Source organism: Dendrobates tinctorius, unplaced genomic scaffold, assembly GCF_039654945.1.
Source record: "Dendrobates tinctorius isolate UK_male_01 unplaced genomic scaffold, ASM3965494v1 ptg000098l, whole genome shotgun sequence".
Lineage (NCBI taxonomy): Eukaryota > Metazoa > Chordata > Amphibia > Anura > Dendrobatidae > Dendrobates > Dendrobates tinctorius.
Genome location: NW_027361766.1, coordinates 21,098,883 through 21,114,910, shown reverse-complemented (window position 1 = coordinate 21,114,910; position 16,028 = coordinate 21,098,883). Strand labels below are relative to the sequence as shown.

Here is a 16,028-nt window from a genome sequence, read left to right as displayed (position 1 = left end):
TCTTCCTCACCGGGATGTGCCAGCAGGCTGTGGGGAGCCCCGGATGTGGCCAGTTGGGCTGCTGCTGATGTTGCCCTGCTCCTCTGCTCTTGCTGATGCTGCAGCAGCACCAGATGGTCCTGGTGGTGGGCTTTGGGGTGCAGGCAATGGCACTTCCTGACTAGAATCTTCAGCCATGCTCCTAGTAGGGGGAGAAGATGGGCCAGCCACCTCGTCCCCTGCAGACACAGGATCGATGATGGGGTCGGTTTCGGAGCCAGTTCCTCTGTCCGTAAGGTTGGACTGAGTTCTGTTATGAAATAGAACAGAGCCAAAAATAACTAAATATTTTTGGCCCTGCAAAGTATCTGTGTAATGTGGTGTGAGGTATCTACTTACGGTCTGAGATCCAGAATTGGGGCGAGGAAGGAGAGGCACTCATAGTATATGTACTTTCTCTTGACGTAGCCCGCATCCCCACTCCTGGACCGCTGCTGATGTTCCCGGCGGTATTGGTCCCGGATGCTTCGCCAGCATCTCATCACATCTTCCACTGCAATGTGACAGGAAATATTGTCAAATTCACATATTTGATAGGTCACATTTGCTACCAGTAGTCTAGGCATGGGGCCTTCTGGGGTGTGCTTTCTACCCATGGTGGAATATCTAATTGGGGCATACAGGCCAGATACACAGGGTCACATTAGTTGATGTATCAAGTAACTACACTTAATAACTTGTTTGGCTAGGAGGATGAGGAGCTTGTGGCCTGGCCCAAATTATGGCAGTGTCAAATCACGTGTCACATTAAATCTAACAGCCTCATGAGGAAAAAAGTACAAGCACAGGAAGGGGGGTGCTGATTCTATATTAATTTTTTGTTGTGCGGTAATTTTACTCATTTTTTGGCTTGTACTTACTCAGTTTCTGCTGCTCCTCACGTGGCCGATCACCAAAGTCATGGAGCATCTGCCTACATATGCGCCTCCATGACGCCTCCTTTCTTGCCCGGTTGGCATAATGGGCATCACGTTGGTCCCATAGTTCGGGCCACTCCTGCACCAGGACAATTAGCATTTCCACATTCAGAAAATATGGCGCCATGACGCTGCTGTACTCCGTGGAGGCGTACTTCCTGGATGTCTGGAGCGCTTTTTGAGCTCATTTGCATGTATCAGCTTCCTGATGATGGATTGGGCCATTTCCTTGCAGCAGCGAAAAGACCTTCGTATTTCTCGCAGGTCACACGTGTGGTCTGTGTGTAATCCGTATTTTTTGCACACCCATAGACTTGCATTGGCGTACTACGGCCGTAGTACCCTGACAATCGCAGCATGCTGCGATTGGCACGGACCGTAGAATACGGATGAGAAATATACAGCTGGTGCGAGGTACCCCATAGATAATCATTTGTCCGTGTCTAATGCATCCTTTTAATGCCTCTCAATCGTCCGTATTCTTCTCTAGTGTGACCCCAGCCTAATTCAGTTGATTTCCGCAATTAATGCGGCCCGAACCGCTACACGCACAGACTCCGTTGAGGTGTCGTTTCGAAGCCAGCGTCCATGAATGGTGTGCTAAGTATTTTTCGTGTCGATCGGATTTTTAGTTTTTGCGCAATTTGCGTTAGAAATGTTTTTTACGCGTCATTGGAATGCATTGTCTCAATGCTTTTCAATGGGGAAATTTTGCCACAGACAAAACATGCCCTGAGGCGATTCAAAAGGCAGTTAAACTCATTGATAAGCACAGGCAGACCCAGTTACTATGCCAACGCCTACGAACTTCACATGACACCCCCAAGACACAGATTCTGGCAGATAATATCAGCTCTTAAAGCGAAACCCACAGCACAAATGCAAATCTAGCTTCATCACAAGATGCATGCCCCTGACAGAGAATGTGCGCCAAAGTGGATTTAGAAGCCCAGTGCGCCAAACTGGCTCTTAAACGGCTGACGCGCCTAAGTGATTCTTAAAGGGCCAGCGAGCCAAATCGAAAGCTGAGTGACCCCAGGCTCCAAATCGGAGGCTGAGCCACCCCGGCCTCCAAATCGGACCCAGAGAGGCCCCGCCCACCAAATCGGACCCAGAGTGGCCCCGCCCACCAAATCGGATCCTAAGGGGCCTCGTCCACCAAATCGGACCCAGAGTGGCCCCGCCCACCAAATCAGACCCAGAGTGGCCCCGCCCACCAAATCAGACCCTAAGGGGCCCCGCCCACCAAATCAGACCCAGAGTGGCCCCGCCCACCAAATCGGACCCAGAGTGGCCCCGGCCACCAAATCGGACCCTAAGGGGCCGCACCCACCAAATAGGACCCTGTAGGGTCCCGCCCACCAAATCGGACCCTGAGGGGCCCCGCCCACCAAATCGGACCCTGAGGGGCCACACCAACCAAATCGGACCCTGAGGGGCCCCGGCCACAAAATCGGACCCTGAGGGGCCCCACCCACAAAATCGGACCCTGCGGGGCCCCACCCACAAAATCGGACCCTGAGGGGCCCCACCCACAAAATCGGACCCTGAGGGGCCCCACCCACAAAATCGGACCCTGTGGGGCTACACCCACAAAATGGGACCCTGAGGGGTCCCGCCCACTAAATCGGACCCAGAGTGGCCCCACCCACCAAATCGGGCCCAGAGTGGCCCCGCTCACCAAATAGGACCCTGTAGGGTCCCGCCCACCAAATTAGACCCAGTGGCTCCGTCCACCAAACCAGACCTTGAGGGGCCCCGCCCACCAAATTAGACCCTGAGGGGCCCCACCCACAAAATCAGACCCTGAGGGGCCCCACCCACAAATCAGACCCTGAGGGGGTCCACCCACAAAATGGGACCCTGAGGGGTCCCGCCCACTAAATTGGACCCAGAGTGGCCCCACCCACCAAATCGGACCCTGAGGGGCCCCGCCAACCAAATCAGACCCTGAGGGGCACCGCCCACCAAATCGGACCCAGAGTGGCCCCGGCCACAAAATCGGACCCTGAGTGGCCCCAACCACAGAATCGGACCCTGAGGGGCCCCGGCCACAAAATTGGACCCCGAGGGGCCCCACCCACAAAATAGGACCCTGAGGGGCCCCGCCCACCAAATCGGACTCTGAGTGGCCCTGCCCACCAAATCAGACCCTGAGGGGCCCGCCCACCAATTCAAGCCCTGAGGAGCCCAGGCCACCAAATCAGATCCTGAGGGGCCCCACCCAAGCCAAAGTGACCCCTGAGAGGCACCCACAGTTAAAATGGATCCTGAGTTGAAAGTCTTGCAGGGGCAGCAGGCAAGTCTCTCTTAAAGGGGCAGGCCATGCACCATTTCAAAGCACTATCTGTACTTTCTTCAGGAAATACACATCTAGTTATTATTCAGTTGTTTTTCTGCAATTAATGTGGCCTGAACCGCTACACGCTCAGACTCCGCTGAGGTGTCGTTTCGAAGCCAGCGTCCACGAGTGGTGTGCCAAGTAATTTTCATGTCGATCGGATTTGTAGTTTTTGCGCAATTTGCGTTTGAAAAAACATTTTCCTCAATGCATTTCAACGGGAAAATGTTGCCACATGGAAAACATGCCCTGGGGCAATTCAAATGGCAGTTAAGCTCATTGATATGCGCAGGCACACCCAATTACTATGCCAACGCCTACGAACTATACATGACCTTTCCAGGACAGAGTTTCTGGCAGATAATATCAGCTCTTAAAGCGAAACCCACAGCACAAATGCAAATCTAGCTTCATCACATGACGCATGCCCCTGAGAGAGAATGTGCGCCAAAGTGGATTTAGAAGCCCAGTGAGCCAAACTGGCTCTTAAAGGGCAGACGCGCCAAAGTGATTCTTAAAGGGCTGGCGCCCCGAAATGAGTCTTAAAGGGCCGGCGCGCCAAATCGAAAGCTGAGTGACCCCAGGCTCCAAATCGGAGGCTGATTGACCCTGGCCTCCAAATCGGAGGCTAAGCCACCCAGGCCTCCAAATCGAAGGCTGATCGACCCTGGCCTACAAATCGGAGGCTGAGCCACCCTGGCCTCCAAATCGGACCCAGAGTGGCCCCGCTCACCAAATCGGACCCAGAGTGGCCCCGCCCACCAAATTGGACCCAGAGTGGCCCCGCCCACCAAATCAGACCCAAAGTGGCCCCGCCTACTAAATCGGACCCAGAGTGGCCCCGCCCACCAAATCGGACCCAGAGGGGCCCCACCCACCAAATCGGACCCAGAGGGGCCCCACCCACCAAATCAGACCAAAGTGGCCCCGCCCACCAAATCAGACCCAGAGTGGCCCCGCCCACCAAATCGAACCCTGAGGGGCCTTGCCCACTAAATCAAACTCAGAGTGGCCCTGCCCACCAAATCGGACCTTGAGGGGCCCCGCCCACCAAATCAGACCCTGAGGGGCCCCGCCCACCAAATCAGACCCTGAGGGGCTCCGCCCACCAAATTGGACCCTGAGGGACCCCACCCACCAAATCAGACCCTGAGGGCTCCAGCCACAAAATCGGACCCTGAGGGGCCCCACCCACAAAATTGGACCCTTAGAGGCCCCACCCTCAAAATCGGACCCTATGGGGCCACACCCACAAAATCGGACCCTGAGGGATCCCGGCCACCAATTCAAGCCCTGAGGAGCCCAGGCCACCGAATCGGATCCTGAGGGGCCCCACCCACCAAATCAGACCCTGAGGCCAAAGTGGCCCCTGAGAGACACCCACAGTTAAAACGGATCCTAAGTTGAAAGTCTTGCAGGGGCAGCAGGCATGTCTCTCTTAAAGGGGCAGCCCGGGCACCATTTCAAAGTACTATCTGTACTTCCTTCAGGAAATACACATCTAGTTCTTCGTTTTCTGCTTCTTCTTATTATTATCATTATTCAGTTGATTTTCCGCAATTAATGCGGCCCGAGCCGCTACACGCCCACCAAATCGGACCCAGAGTGGCCCCGCCCACCAAATCGGACCCAGAGTGGCCCCACCCATCAAATTGGACCCAGAGTGGCCCCGCCCACCAAAATGGACCCTGAGGGTCCCCGCCCACCAAATTGGACCCAGAGTGGCCCCGCCCACCAAATCGGACCCTGAGGGGCCCCGGCCACCAATTCAAGCCCTGAGGAGCCCAGGCCACCGAATTGGATCATGAGGGGCCCCACAGGCCAAAGTGGCCCCTGAGAGGCACCCACAGTTAAACAGATCCTGAGTTGAAAGTCTTGCAGGGGCAGCAGACAAGTCTCTCTTAAAGGGGCAGCCCGGGCTCCATTTCAAAGCACTATCTGTACTTCCTTCAGGAAATACACATCTAGTTATATTTACTTCTTTGATGTTAGATACATTTTTTAAAATCTCATTAATGATACATTGGTGAGCAGTGATTGGTTAGGAAGAAACACCTCCCTCCAAATTACAGAAAGGTAAATACATGAGACATGGACAGCACTTCCAAAAATCATACATGAGCTTTTGCCGCTAGACAAAAATTTAAAAAACTGAACATGAGGTTCTTAGTTAAACATTCTGATCAGACTGTATGAAGCCCACTGCCACGTCACGGCAAACCTTTCAGTGGGTCCCTAACTTTTTATAGCCTTAAAGGTGCTACTCCATACGAGGACCACTGGCACAGCAACAATGCAACAGCGGGGCAGGCGGCCTGGTGCCTCACAGCAAGGCTGAGCCCCCATGATGCCAAGCCACACCACCCCACAGCACAAAATCACAGCAGCAATGGCCGCCACACAGTAACAACACCAAGTGAAAGGAGCAGTGGGCTTCACACCCAGGTACACGCACCTCACTCACCCATAAAAAAAGTAAAGGGAGGCTGTCTGCATGATCACCCCACCCCCAAAAAAAACCCCAAAATAAAACCTGTTTATATGGTTATGGTCCACTGTGAAATATAATATCATCCATAACTTTCTTTTTACAATTTGTTGCTCCTTGACTGAAAAATAACTGGTTTGATTAGTATGCAAATTAGGCTTATGTGCCCTTGGTGTGTCAAAGCACTTCCCTAAGACTGTGCCTTTTTGGCTCTATTGCCCACATTTCTCTACTCAAGGACTTTGTAGCCAAGCTAGTGAGCTGTCAGTCACAAAGAATAGGCTGGACATAGAATGTAGTTAGCGTGACCGAGGCATGGAAAGTTCTTTTGACACTCCCTGTGCCCCCCATGTCAGCTTTGCTGTATGCTGAAACCCCTCTTCACACTGTCACCCTCCCAGACACTACTTCCTCTCCATACTGTTCCCTCCCACTGACTCTCCCACCCTGTCCCCTCCATGCTGGCACGTCACATTGCTTTCCCAGCATACTGTCCCCCTGACCCAAGTTGCTCCCTCTCCATACTGTGCCCTTACACTGTTCCCCCCCACATTGCTCCTTTTCTTTACTGTACCCTTTTCGTCCCATACTGTGCCCTTACATTATCCCTCCTCCCACTTATTTATACTCTACATATCCCAAAGTTCTTTGAACCTTCGGCGCCAGTATGTAGCACTTACCATGGCCCACACATTTGTCGCATCTGAAGTGCTGGAGTGATGTCAGCAGCTTAAAGAGGTGACCTCATCATGTCGCTGCACATCGAGTCTGCCAGTGTAGCACCAACATTCATGTATTGTATTGTTTCTCTGCCAGGACTGATAATTCATCCTTAAAATTCTCAATTCACGGGTAAAATCTGTATTCACTGACTACATATTTTCCTATTGAGATAGAAGATAATAGCTGGTGCTTTTAAAATTCTATGGAGGGGGAGAAGGAGGGAGGAGATGGAGACAGATACAGGCATTATGCTGCAAGTTCTTCTGAAACAACAGTTGCTGTCCTCCATACAACTTTATGAGCACCAACTGTCATCTCTTATCTTAGTGATGGAGGATTCTGTATTCACTGAAGACAGGTTTAACCCGTGAATTGAAAATTTTGAGGCTGGCGTCCAGGAGGAGAAAGAAGCAGATTTTTCTGACAAGATACAGTGGGGCAAAAAAGTATTTAGTCAGTCAGCAATAGTGCAAGTTCCACCACTTAAAAAGATGAGAGGCGTCTGTAATTTACATCATAGCTAGACCTCAACTATGGGAGACAAACTGAGAAAAAAAAATCCAGAAAATCACATTGTCTGGTTTTTTTTCATTTTATTTGCATATTATGGTGGAAAATAAGTATTTGGTCAGAAACAAAATTTCATCTCAATACTTTGTGATATATCCTTTGTTGGCAATGACAGAGGTCAAACGTTTTCTGTAAGTCTTCACAAGGTTGCCACACACTGTTGTTGGTATGTTGGCCCATTCCTCCATGCAGATCTCCTCTAGAGCAGTGATGTTTTTGGCTTTTCGCTTGGCAACACGGACTTTCAACTCCCTCCAAAGGTTTTCTATAGGGTTGAGATCTGGAGACTGGCTAGGCCACTCCAGGACCTTGAAATGCTTCTTACGAAGCCACTCCTTCGTTGCCCTGGCGGTGTGCTTTGGATCATTGTCATGTTGAAAGACCCAGCCACGTTTCATCTTCAATGCCCTTGCTGATGGAAGGAGGTTTGCACTCAAAATCTCACGATACATGGCCCCATTCATTCTTTCATGTACCCGGATCAGTCGTCCTGGCCCCTTTGCAGAGAAACAGCCCCAAAGCATGATGTTTCCACCACCATGCTTTACAGTAGGTATGGTGTTTGATGGATGCAACTCAGTATTTTTTTTCCTCAAAACACGACAAGTTGTGTTTCTACCAAACAGTTCCAGTTTGGTTTCATCAGACCATAGGACATTCTCCCAAAACTCCTCTGGATCATCCAAATGCTCTCTAGCAAACTTCAGACGGGCCCGGACATGTACAGGCTTAAGCAGTGGGACATGTCTGGCACTGCAGGATCTGAGTCCATGGTGGCGTAGTGTGTTACTTATGGTAGGCCTTGTTACATTGGTCCCAGCTCTCTGCAGTTCATTCACTAGGTCCCCCCTCGTGGTTCTGGGATTTTTGCTCACCGTTCTTGTGATCATTCTGACCCCACGGGGTGGGATTTTGCGTGGAGCACCAGATCGAGGGAGATTATCAGTGGTCTTGTATGTCTTCCATTTTCTAATTATTGCTCCCACAGTTGATTTCTTCACTCCAAGCTGGTTGGCTATTGCAGATTCAGTCTTCCCAGCCTGGTGCAGGGCTACAATTTTGTTTCTGGTGTCCTTTGACAGCTCTTTGGTCTTCACCATAGTGGAGTTTGGAGTCAGACTGTTTGAGGGTGTGCACAGGTGTCTTTTTATACTGATAACAAGTTTAAACAGGTGCCATTACTACAGGTAATGAGTGGAGGAAAGAGGAGACTCTTAAAGAAGAAGTTACAGGTCTGTGAGAGCCAGAAATCTTGATTGCTTGTTTCTGACCAAATACTTATTTTCCACCATAATATGCAAATAAAATGAAAAAAAAAACAGACACTGTGATTTTCTGGATTTTTTTTTCTCAGTTTGTCTCCCATAGTTGAGGTCTACCTATGATGTAAATTACAGACGCCTCTCATCTTTTTAAGTGGTGGAACTTGCACTATTGCTGACTGACTAAATACTTTTTTGCCCCACTGTATATTCCAAAGTTTCTTATTTTCACATGTACTATTAATTGATTAAATAGAAATTATAACAACAGTGTATGCGTTAATGTGTTGCTAATATTGACCAATCAGATATTCCCATTTCTTGCATATTCGGTAAATGTAAAGCACAACAAGACAAGCAAAAGACTAATGTACATGTGCAGAGCAGAATCTGACACTTTAAAGATTAGCTGCTATCGTTTTTTTTCATTAATCAACTGTACACATGAAGAGAAGAAACTTGGCAATATATCTTTTTAGAGAAATCTGCTTCCTTTCTCCTCCTGGGCTGATCATTTACTCTCACTTTATGAGTAAAATCTGGATTTGATGAAGACAGATTCTCCTAATACTGACATCAGAGATGATAGTTGATGCTAATAAGATTCTATGGAGAGGGAAGGCGGGATGAGGACAGAAGGGCACGAGACAGTTCTCCATAGAACTTTATAAACACCAATTGTGACCTATCTCAGTAAGGAGAAAATCTGTATTCACTGAAGACACATTTTACCTGGGAAATGAGAATTTTGAGGCTGAGTGTTCAGTTTAGAAAGAGAAAGATTTCTCTGATAGGATATATTACAAAGTTTCTAATATTCACGTTTATTATTGATTTATGGAAATAATTGGTTCCTCTTTATAAATTTTTTAGTGTCACAAAGTTGCCAGATTCACTGATTATTCTATAGGTTTAGCTGGTCAAAAGAAATTCCCAGGAGCTCATGTGTTTTTATTTTCAGGGGGCTGGATGAAGACAGATCGTTCCTGCTTTCTAAGAAAAAGAAGAGCCGATTTTGTTGCGGGGGCAATACATGGGAGAGTTGTTGTGGCTGGAGGTCTCGGTAAGGATAAAAACACTAGATAATGTTCTCTTCTACCGGACTAATACCAAGGACTTTCTCATTGTTGCAATCTCTTTATTTCATTGAATGTAACATTATGACATAACTGGAATAGACAGAATATTTCCGTTTGTGGCTGTAAGGATGGGCACATTATACAGAATGCAGATTGTCTGCATAGATTACACAGGGTTTGGATGTGACAGGTGTAACCTAAAGAAAAATTCAGCTTACTTCTAGATGCTTTACCCTGAGAAATGTGAGATACAAGTCGCTACCGGAGCGTAAGGACAATTATATATTAATATTAAACATTCCATGAATAGTTAGAACTGAATTCTGTTTCTCTTCAGGAAACCAACCTTCCGTTTTGGAAACCACAGAGATCTTCCATCCATTGAAGAACAGATGGGAAAACTTAAGTCCCATGCCGAACCCCCGATGTGCCTGCGCTACCATGGTCTTGAAGAACAGGCTGTATGCCATAGGTGGAGTAAACCAGGGCCCCAGCTCTGCGGTAGACATGCTGAGTTTAATAGAATCTTGACTAAGGCGTTATTGGTATTTTGTAGGTCCTGTACAGTAGGTTTGAAAGAGATTCAGAGTGTGTGTTTTATACCGTGGGTATCAGACTGTTTTATTTGTCAAGCCATGTATACCAAGATATTCGTCCTGTCTTTGATGATGTATTCAAGGAATTTGGATTTTGAGCGCATACAACAGAAATGAGAATTATTTTGCTAAAGGCAAAATTAAGACACTGTCTATAATATTCAGCATCACATAAGTTAATTCAAAGAAAGTTAAAGCGATTTGAGGGTAATTGGTCAACTCAAAAATACATATGAAATATGTTTAAAGTATCATGAAAATATTTTATATTGATCTGTATATTGATTAAAGGGGTTATCCAGGCATGGCATGAAAGTTTACAGTGCACTCTGCAGACTTGTGACTCCTCCCATTGCACAGAGTGCACTGTCAGGATTCTCCAGTGCTGATTTGCATACCCCTACTCACATTCAGACTAGACATGTGCAGCCTCACTCAATGCTAGTGAATTAAGCAAAGCTTGTCTAGTCAGAATGCATATTGCACACCTGAGGTCACAATTCTACCCAGTCTTACCGCCAGGAGAATCTTGACAGCATGTACCATATGCGCTATGATGATTCACAAGTTTGCAATTAAGTGCAGACTTTTGCGCCAAATCTGGACAATCCATTTTAAGGTAGAAAATTGTTTTAATTAATGTACAAACCCCTATGATATGGGTGGACCGGAGAGACAAAAGGAGAAAAGTACCCTTTAAAATACAGGCGTTTTAACCATTAATGTACATGGCATAGCTCAGTCATGATATTATACATACACAAACCAGACCAAGACCTACTATGAGCTCAGCCAATAGCAGCCTCTCTACTGAAAAACATTATATGGCATCACTTCAGATTACTATTCGCATTAATAAAACGTGAGTATGAGAAAGTTCCAACTGTCTTTCAGTTGCCCTGCAAACTGTCATATCTATCACGCTTCTAGCGTTTGTCCAGGCTCAATATTAGATTAAGAGGGAGAATAGAAGCAGATACCTAGAAAAGCAGAACAAGACCTCAACAAACGTCTGCTTTTCATGTACGTGTTTTATCTGGTAGAATACGTACCCATTATAGTCTATGGAGCTGCTCACATTACCGCCATTTTGTTGACTGAGTGGCTGCAAAAAAAAAATCAGTTTGTTGGATGAGACTCGCCCACTCAAGTCTATGGTTGGACAAAAAAACAGATTCTGAAAGGAGCCACCATGGAGCCTTTGATTAGTACAGATACATTGCAGTTCTTTAACATAAGATACTATTTGATATTGTACATTTTAAGTAATTGCTACTGTATGAGAACAGATTGTGCACAGATTACAAACAGATGACAAATGAGAGAAAAATATGGATGAAAACTCAGACAATTTTTTTAAAAGGTCATGTGAACTTAGCCCATTGTAATGGGTCTGTGACCTATGAGTAAAAATAACAGCACACGCACCAAAAAAACTGGTGTGTGATATTACTTTTTTTGCGGACACATGAAATACTGTTTTTTGTATTTTTCATGCACAGTGTAATATGCAACATCCACATATATCCTAGTCACCCGTGTTGGTGCACACGCTTGTTTAGATATTTCACATAATGCAATATAATATGGGTCTTAGATGACAAATTCGCACAGTGTAGGTTTTTGGTGCATTTTTAGTACATGAATCACAGGACTGGACACAAAAGTCATTTTATGTTTATTTTACATTTGTCTTAACCTTTACTTGTTCATTTCAATTATTTATTTTTAGTCCTATTAAAATGTAAAATAAAGAAGGTCTAAAACTATAAATGAGCCATCCCTATACCCACTAACAAAGCAAGTACCATCTCAATTTTACATTCTTATTGCTTTAATGGGCCGATTTCAGCACCAGTCACCTACATAAAAATTTATTTCATTTATGGCCACGTACACATGGACCGACAAAACTGTGTACAGACAATTTTATCAGCCATTGATCAATCATAATGATTGGTTTTATTCATGATTGTTCTTTTTAAAGAATGTCGTCGTCTTTTTTTTAATTGAGATTAATGGAAGATTCATTACAAAACTGATTCACATTGATGTTAACTTGTCATTAGTTCTTCAAGAGTGTTATGAGAGGTTTTTAAACTATAAGTTAACCATCACCCCTAATCTCTTCAGAATTTTTGTTTATCTTGGACAGAATTGGCTTAGTCCATCAACATTTAGCCAATGTGTATTGGCAGTAATATCATTAAAGTTTAAGGAGAATTCTGGTGATTTTTTTCTTTGATTGGCCCCCGCTGTTAGCTATCAGTAATATACAGTTGTGCTCAAAAGTTTACATACCCTGGCAGAATTTTTGCTTTCTTGACCTTTTTTCAGAGAATATGAATGATAACACCAAAACGTTTTCTCCACTCATGGTTAGTGGCTGGGTGAAGCCATTTATTGTCAAACTACTGTGTTTTCTCTTTTTAACCCCTTAAGCCCCAAGGGTGGTTTGCACGTTAATGACCAGGCCAATTTTTACAATTCTGACCACTGTCCCTTTATGAGGTAATAACTCTGAAACGCTTCCATGGATCCCGGTGATTCTGACATTGTGTTCTTGTGACATATTGTACTTCATGTTAGTGGTAAAATTTCATTCAAATAACTTGCGTTTATTTGTGAAAAAAACGGAAATTTGGCAAAAATTTTGAAAATTTCGCAATTTTCCAACTTTGAATTTTTATGCCCTTAAATCACAGAGATATACCACACAAAAAAGTGAATAAGTAACATTTCCCACATGTTTACTTTACATCAGCACAAATTTGAAACCAAAATTTTTTTTTGTTAGGAAGTTATAAGGGTTAAAAGTTGACCAGCGATTTCTCATTTTTGCAACACCATTTTATTTTTACGGACCACATCACATTTGAAGCCACTTTGAGGGGTCTATATGATAGAAAATACCCAAAAGTGACACCATTCTAAAAACTGCACCCCTTAAGGTGCTCAAAACCACATTCAAGAAGTTTATTAACCCTTTAGGTGCGTCACAGGAATTTTTTGAATATTTAAAAAAAAATGAACATTTAACTTTTTTTCACTAAAAAAATACTTCAGGTTCAATTTTTTTTAATTTACCAAGGGTAACAGGAGAAATTGGACTGCAAAAGTTATTGCACAATTTGTCTTGAGTACGCTGATGCCTGATGTGTGTGGGGGAACCACTGTTTCGGCGCATGGCAGACCTCAGAAGGGAAGGAGCGCCGTTTGACTTTTTCAATGCAAAATTGGCTGGAATTCAGATCGGACGCCATGTCGTGTTTGGAGAGCCCCTGATGTACCTAAACAGTGGAAACCCCCCCAAGTGACCCCATTTTGGAAACTAGACCCCCCAAGGAACTTATCTAGATATGTGGTGAGAACTTTGAACCCACAAGGGCTTCACAGAAGTTTATAACGTACAGCGGGACAATTAAAAAATCATATTTTATCCACAAAAATGATCTTTTCACCCCCAATTTTTCTTTTTCCAAGGGTAATAGGTCCCTAAAAGTTATTGTGCAATTTGTCCTGAGTACACTGATACCCCATATGTGGGTGTAAATGACTATTTGGGCGCATGGCAGAGCTCGGAAGGGAAGCAGCGCCATTTGACGTTTTTGGCTGGAATTGAGATCGGACACCATGTCGCGTTTGGAAAGCCCCTGATGTACCAAAACAGTAGAAACCCCCCATACATGACACCATTTTGGAAACTAGACCCCCCAAGGAACTTATCTAGATGTGTGGTGAGAACTTTGAACCCACAAGGGCTTCACAGAAGTTTATAACATACAGCCGTACAATTAAAAAATCATATTTTTTCCACAAAAATGATCTTTTAACCCTCAATTCTTATTTTTCCAAGGGTAACAGGACCCTAAAAGATATTATGCAATTTGTCCTGAGTGCGCTGATACCCCACATGTGGGGGTAAACCACTATTTGGGCGCATGGCAGAGCTCAGAAGGGAAGCAGCGCCATTTGACGTTTTTGGCTGGAATTGAGATCGGACACCATGTCGCGTTTGGAAAGCCCCTGATGTACCAAAACAGTAGAAACCCCCCATAAATGACACCATTTTGGAAACTAGACCCCCCAAGGAACTTATCTAGATGTGTGGTGAGCACTTTGAACCCCCCAGTGCTTCACAGAAGTTTATAACGCCCGTGCGTGAAAATACAAAAATCGTATTTTTTCCACAAACATGATCTTTTAGTCACCAATTTTTTCATTTTCCCAAGGGTACAAGGAGAAATTGGACCCCAAAAGTTGTTGTCCAATTTGTCCTGAGTACGCTGATACCTCATATGTGGGAGAAAACTACTGTATGGACACATGTCGGGGCTCGGAAGGGAAGTATTGACGTTTTGGAATGCAGACTTTGATGGATTGGTCTGCGGGTGTCATGTGCGTTTGGAGAGCCCCTGATGTACCTAAACTATTGAAACTCCCCACAAGTGACCCCATTTTGGAAACTAGACCCCCCACGGAACTTATCTAGATGTGTGGTGAGCACTTTGAACCCCCAAGTGCTTCACAGAAGTTTATAACGCCTGGGCGTGAAAATAAAAAAATCATTTTTTTCCACAAAAATGATATTTTTACCCCCAATTTTTTATTTTCCTAAGGGTAACAGGAGAAATTGGACCCCAAAAATTGGTTTGCAATTTGTCCTGAGTATGCTGATACCCTATATGTGGGGGTAAAACACTGTTTGGGCGCATGGCAGAGCTTGGAAGGGAAGGAGCACCATTTGACTTTTTCAACGCAGAATTGGCTGGAATTGAGATCAGACACCATGTTGCATTTGGAGAGCACCTGATGTGCCCAAACAGTGGAAACCCCCCAATTATAACTCCAACCCTAACCCCAACACACCCCTAACCCTAATCTGAGCCCTAACCCTAGCCCTAACCCTAACCCTAGCCCTAACCCTAACCCTAGTGGGAAAATGGAAATAAATACTTTTTTTTATTTTATTATTTTTCCCTAACTAAGGGGGTGATAATGGGGGGTTTGATTTACTATTTATGGCGGTTTTTATGTTTGGCGGCTGTCGCACGCTAAAAGACGCTTTTTATTGTAAAAATAGTTTTTGCATCACCACATATTGAGAGCTATAATTTTTCCGTATTTTGACCCACCGAGTTATGTGAGGTCTTATTCTTTGCGGGACGAGTTGACGTTTTTATCGGTACCATTTTTGGGCATGTGACATTTTTTGATCGCTTTTTATTCCAATTTTTGGGACGCAGAATGAACAAAAACCAGCGTTTCATGAATTTCTTTTGGGGGGGTGCGTTTACACCGTTCCGCGTGCGGTAAAATTGATAAAGTGCTTTTATTCTTCGCGTCGGTACGGTTACAGCGATACCTCATTTAGGTCTTTTTTTATGTTTTATCGGTTTTTTGCAATGAAAACAATTTTATATAAAAAATTATTATTTTTGCATCACTTTATTCTGCGAGCTATAACTTTTTTATTTTTTGCGGATGATGCTGTATGGCAGCTCGTTTTTTGCGGGACAAGATGACGTTTTCAGCGGTACCATGGATATTTATATGCGTCATTTTGATCGCAAGTTATTGCACTTTTTGTTCGGTGGTATGATAATAAATCAGTATTTTTTGCTTCGTTTTTTATTTTTATTTTTTAAGGGGTTCGCTAAAGGGGTTAACTAATGGGACAGTTTTATAGGGCGGGTCGTTACGGACGCGGCGATACCAAATATGTGTACTTTTATTGTTTTGGTTTTTTTTATTTTCAAAAAATGAATTTATTGGGGAATATTTTTTTTTTTTTTTTACTAATTTATTTAGCGATTTTTTTTAAAATTATTTTTACACTTTTTTTTTATTTTTTTTTTACTTTATTACATAGTCCCAGGTGGGACATCACTGTCCTGTGACAGATCGCTGATCTGTCACATCACAGATCACTGTGACAGATCAGCAATCTGTCACAGGCAGTTCTGCAGACTTCGTCATGCCTGCGCTTTGCAGGCAGTGAGGAAGTCAGCTC

General features: G+C 44.8%; 1 protein-coding gene across 2 annotated transcripts in view; it reads left to right on the top strand.

Moving 5' to 3' along the window:
- KLHDC8A (kelch domain containing 8A) overlaps window positions 1-15,802 on the top strand; it is a 105,071-nt gene extending 89,269 nt beyond the window's left edge. For both annotated transcript variants that reach the window (XM_073587205.1, XM_073587204.1), the window contains 2 exons: window positions 9,302-9,403; window positions 9,757-15,802. In XM_073587205.1, coding sequence (XP_073443306.1) covers window positions 9,302-9,403; window positions 9,757-9,950 — 296 coding nt within the window. In that variant the 3' untranslated portion in view covers window positions 9,951-15,802. The remainder of the gene's footprint in view (window positions 1-9,301; window positions 9,404-9,756) is intronic.
- Window positions 15,803-16,028: the final 226 nt, after the last annotated feature.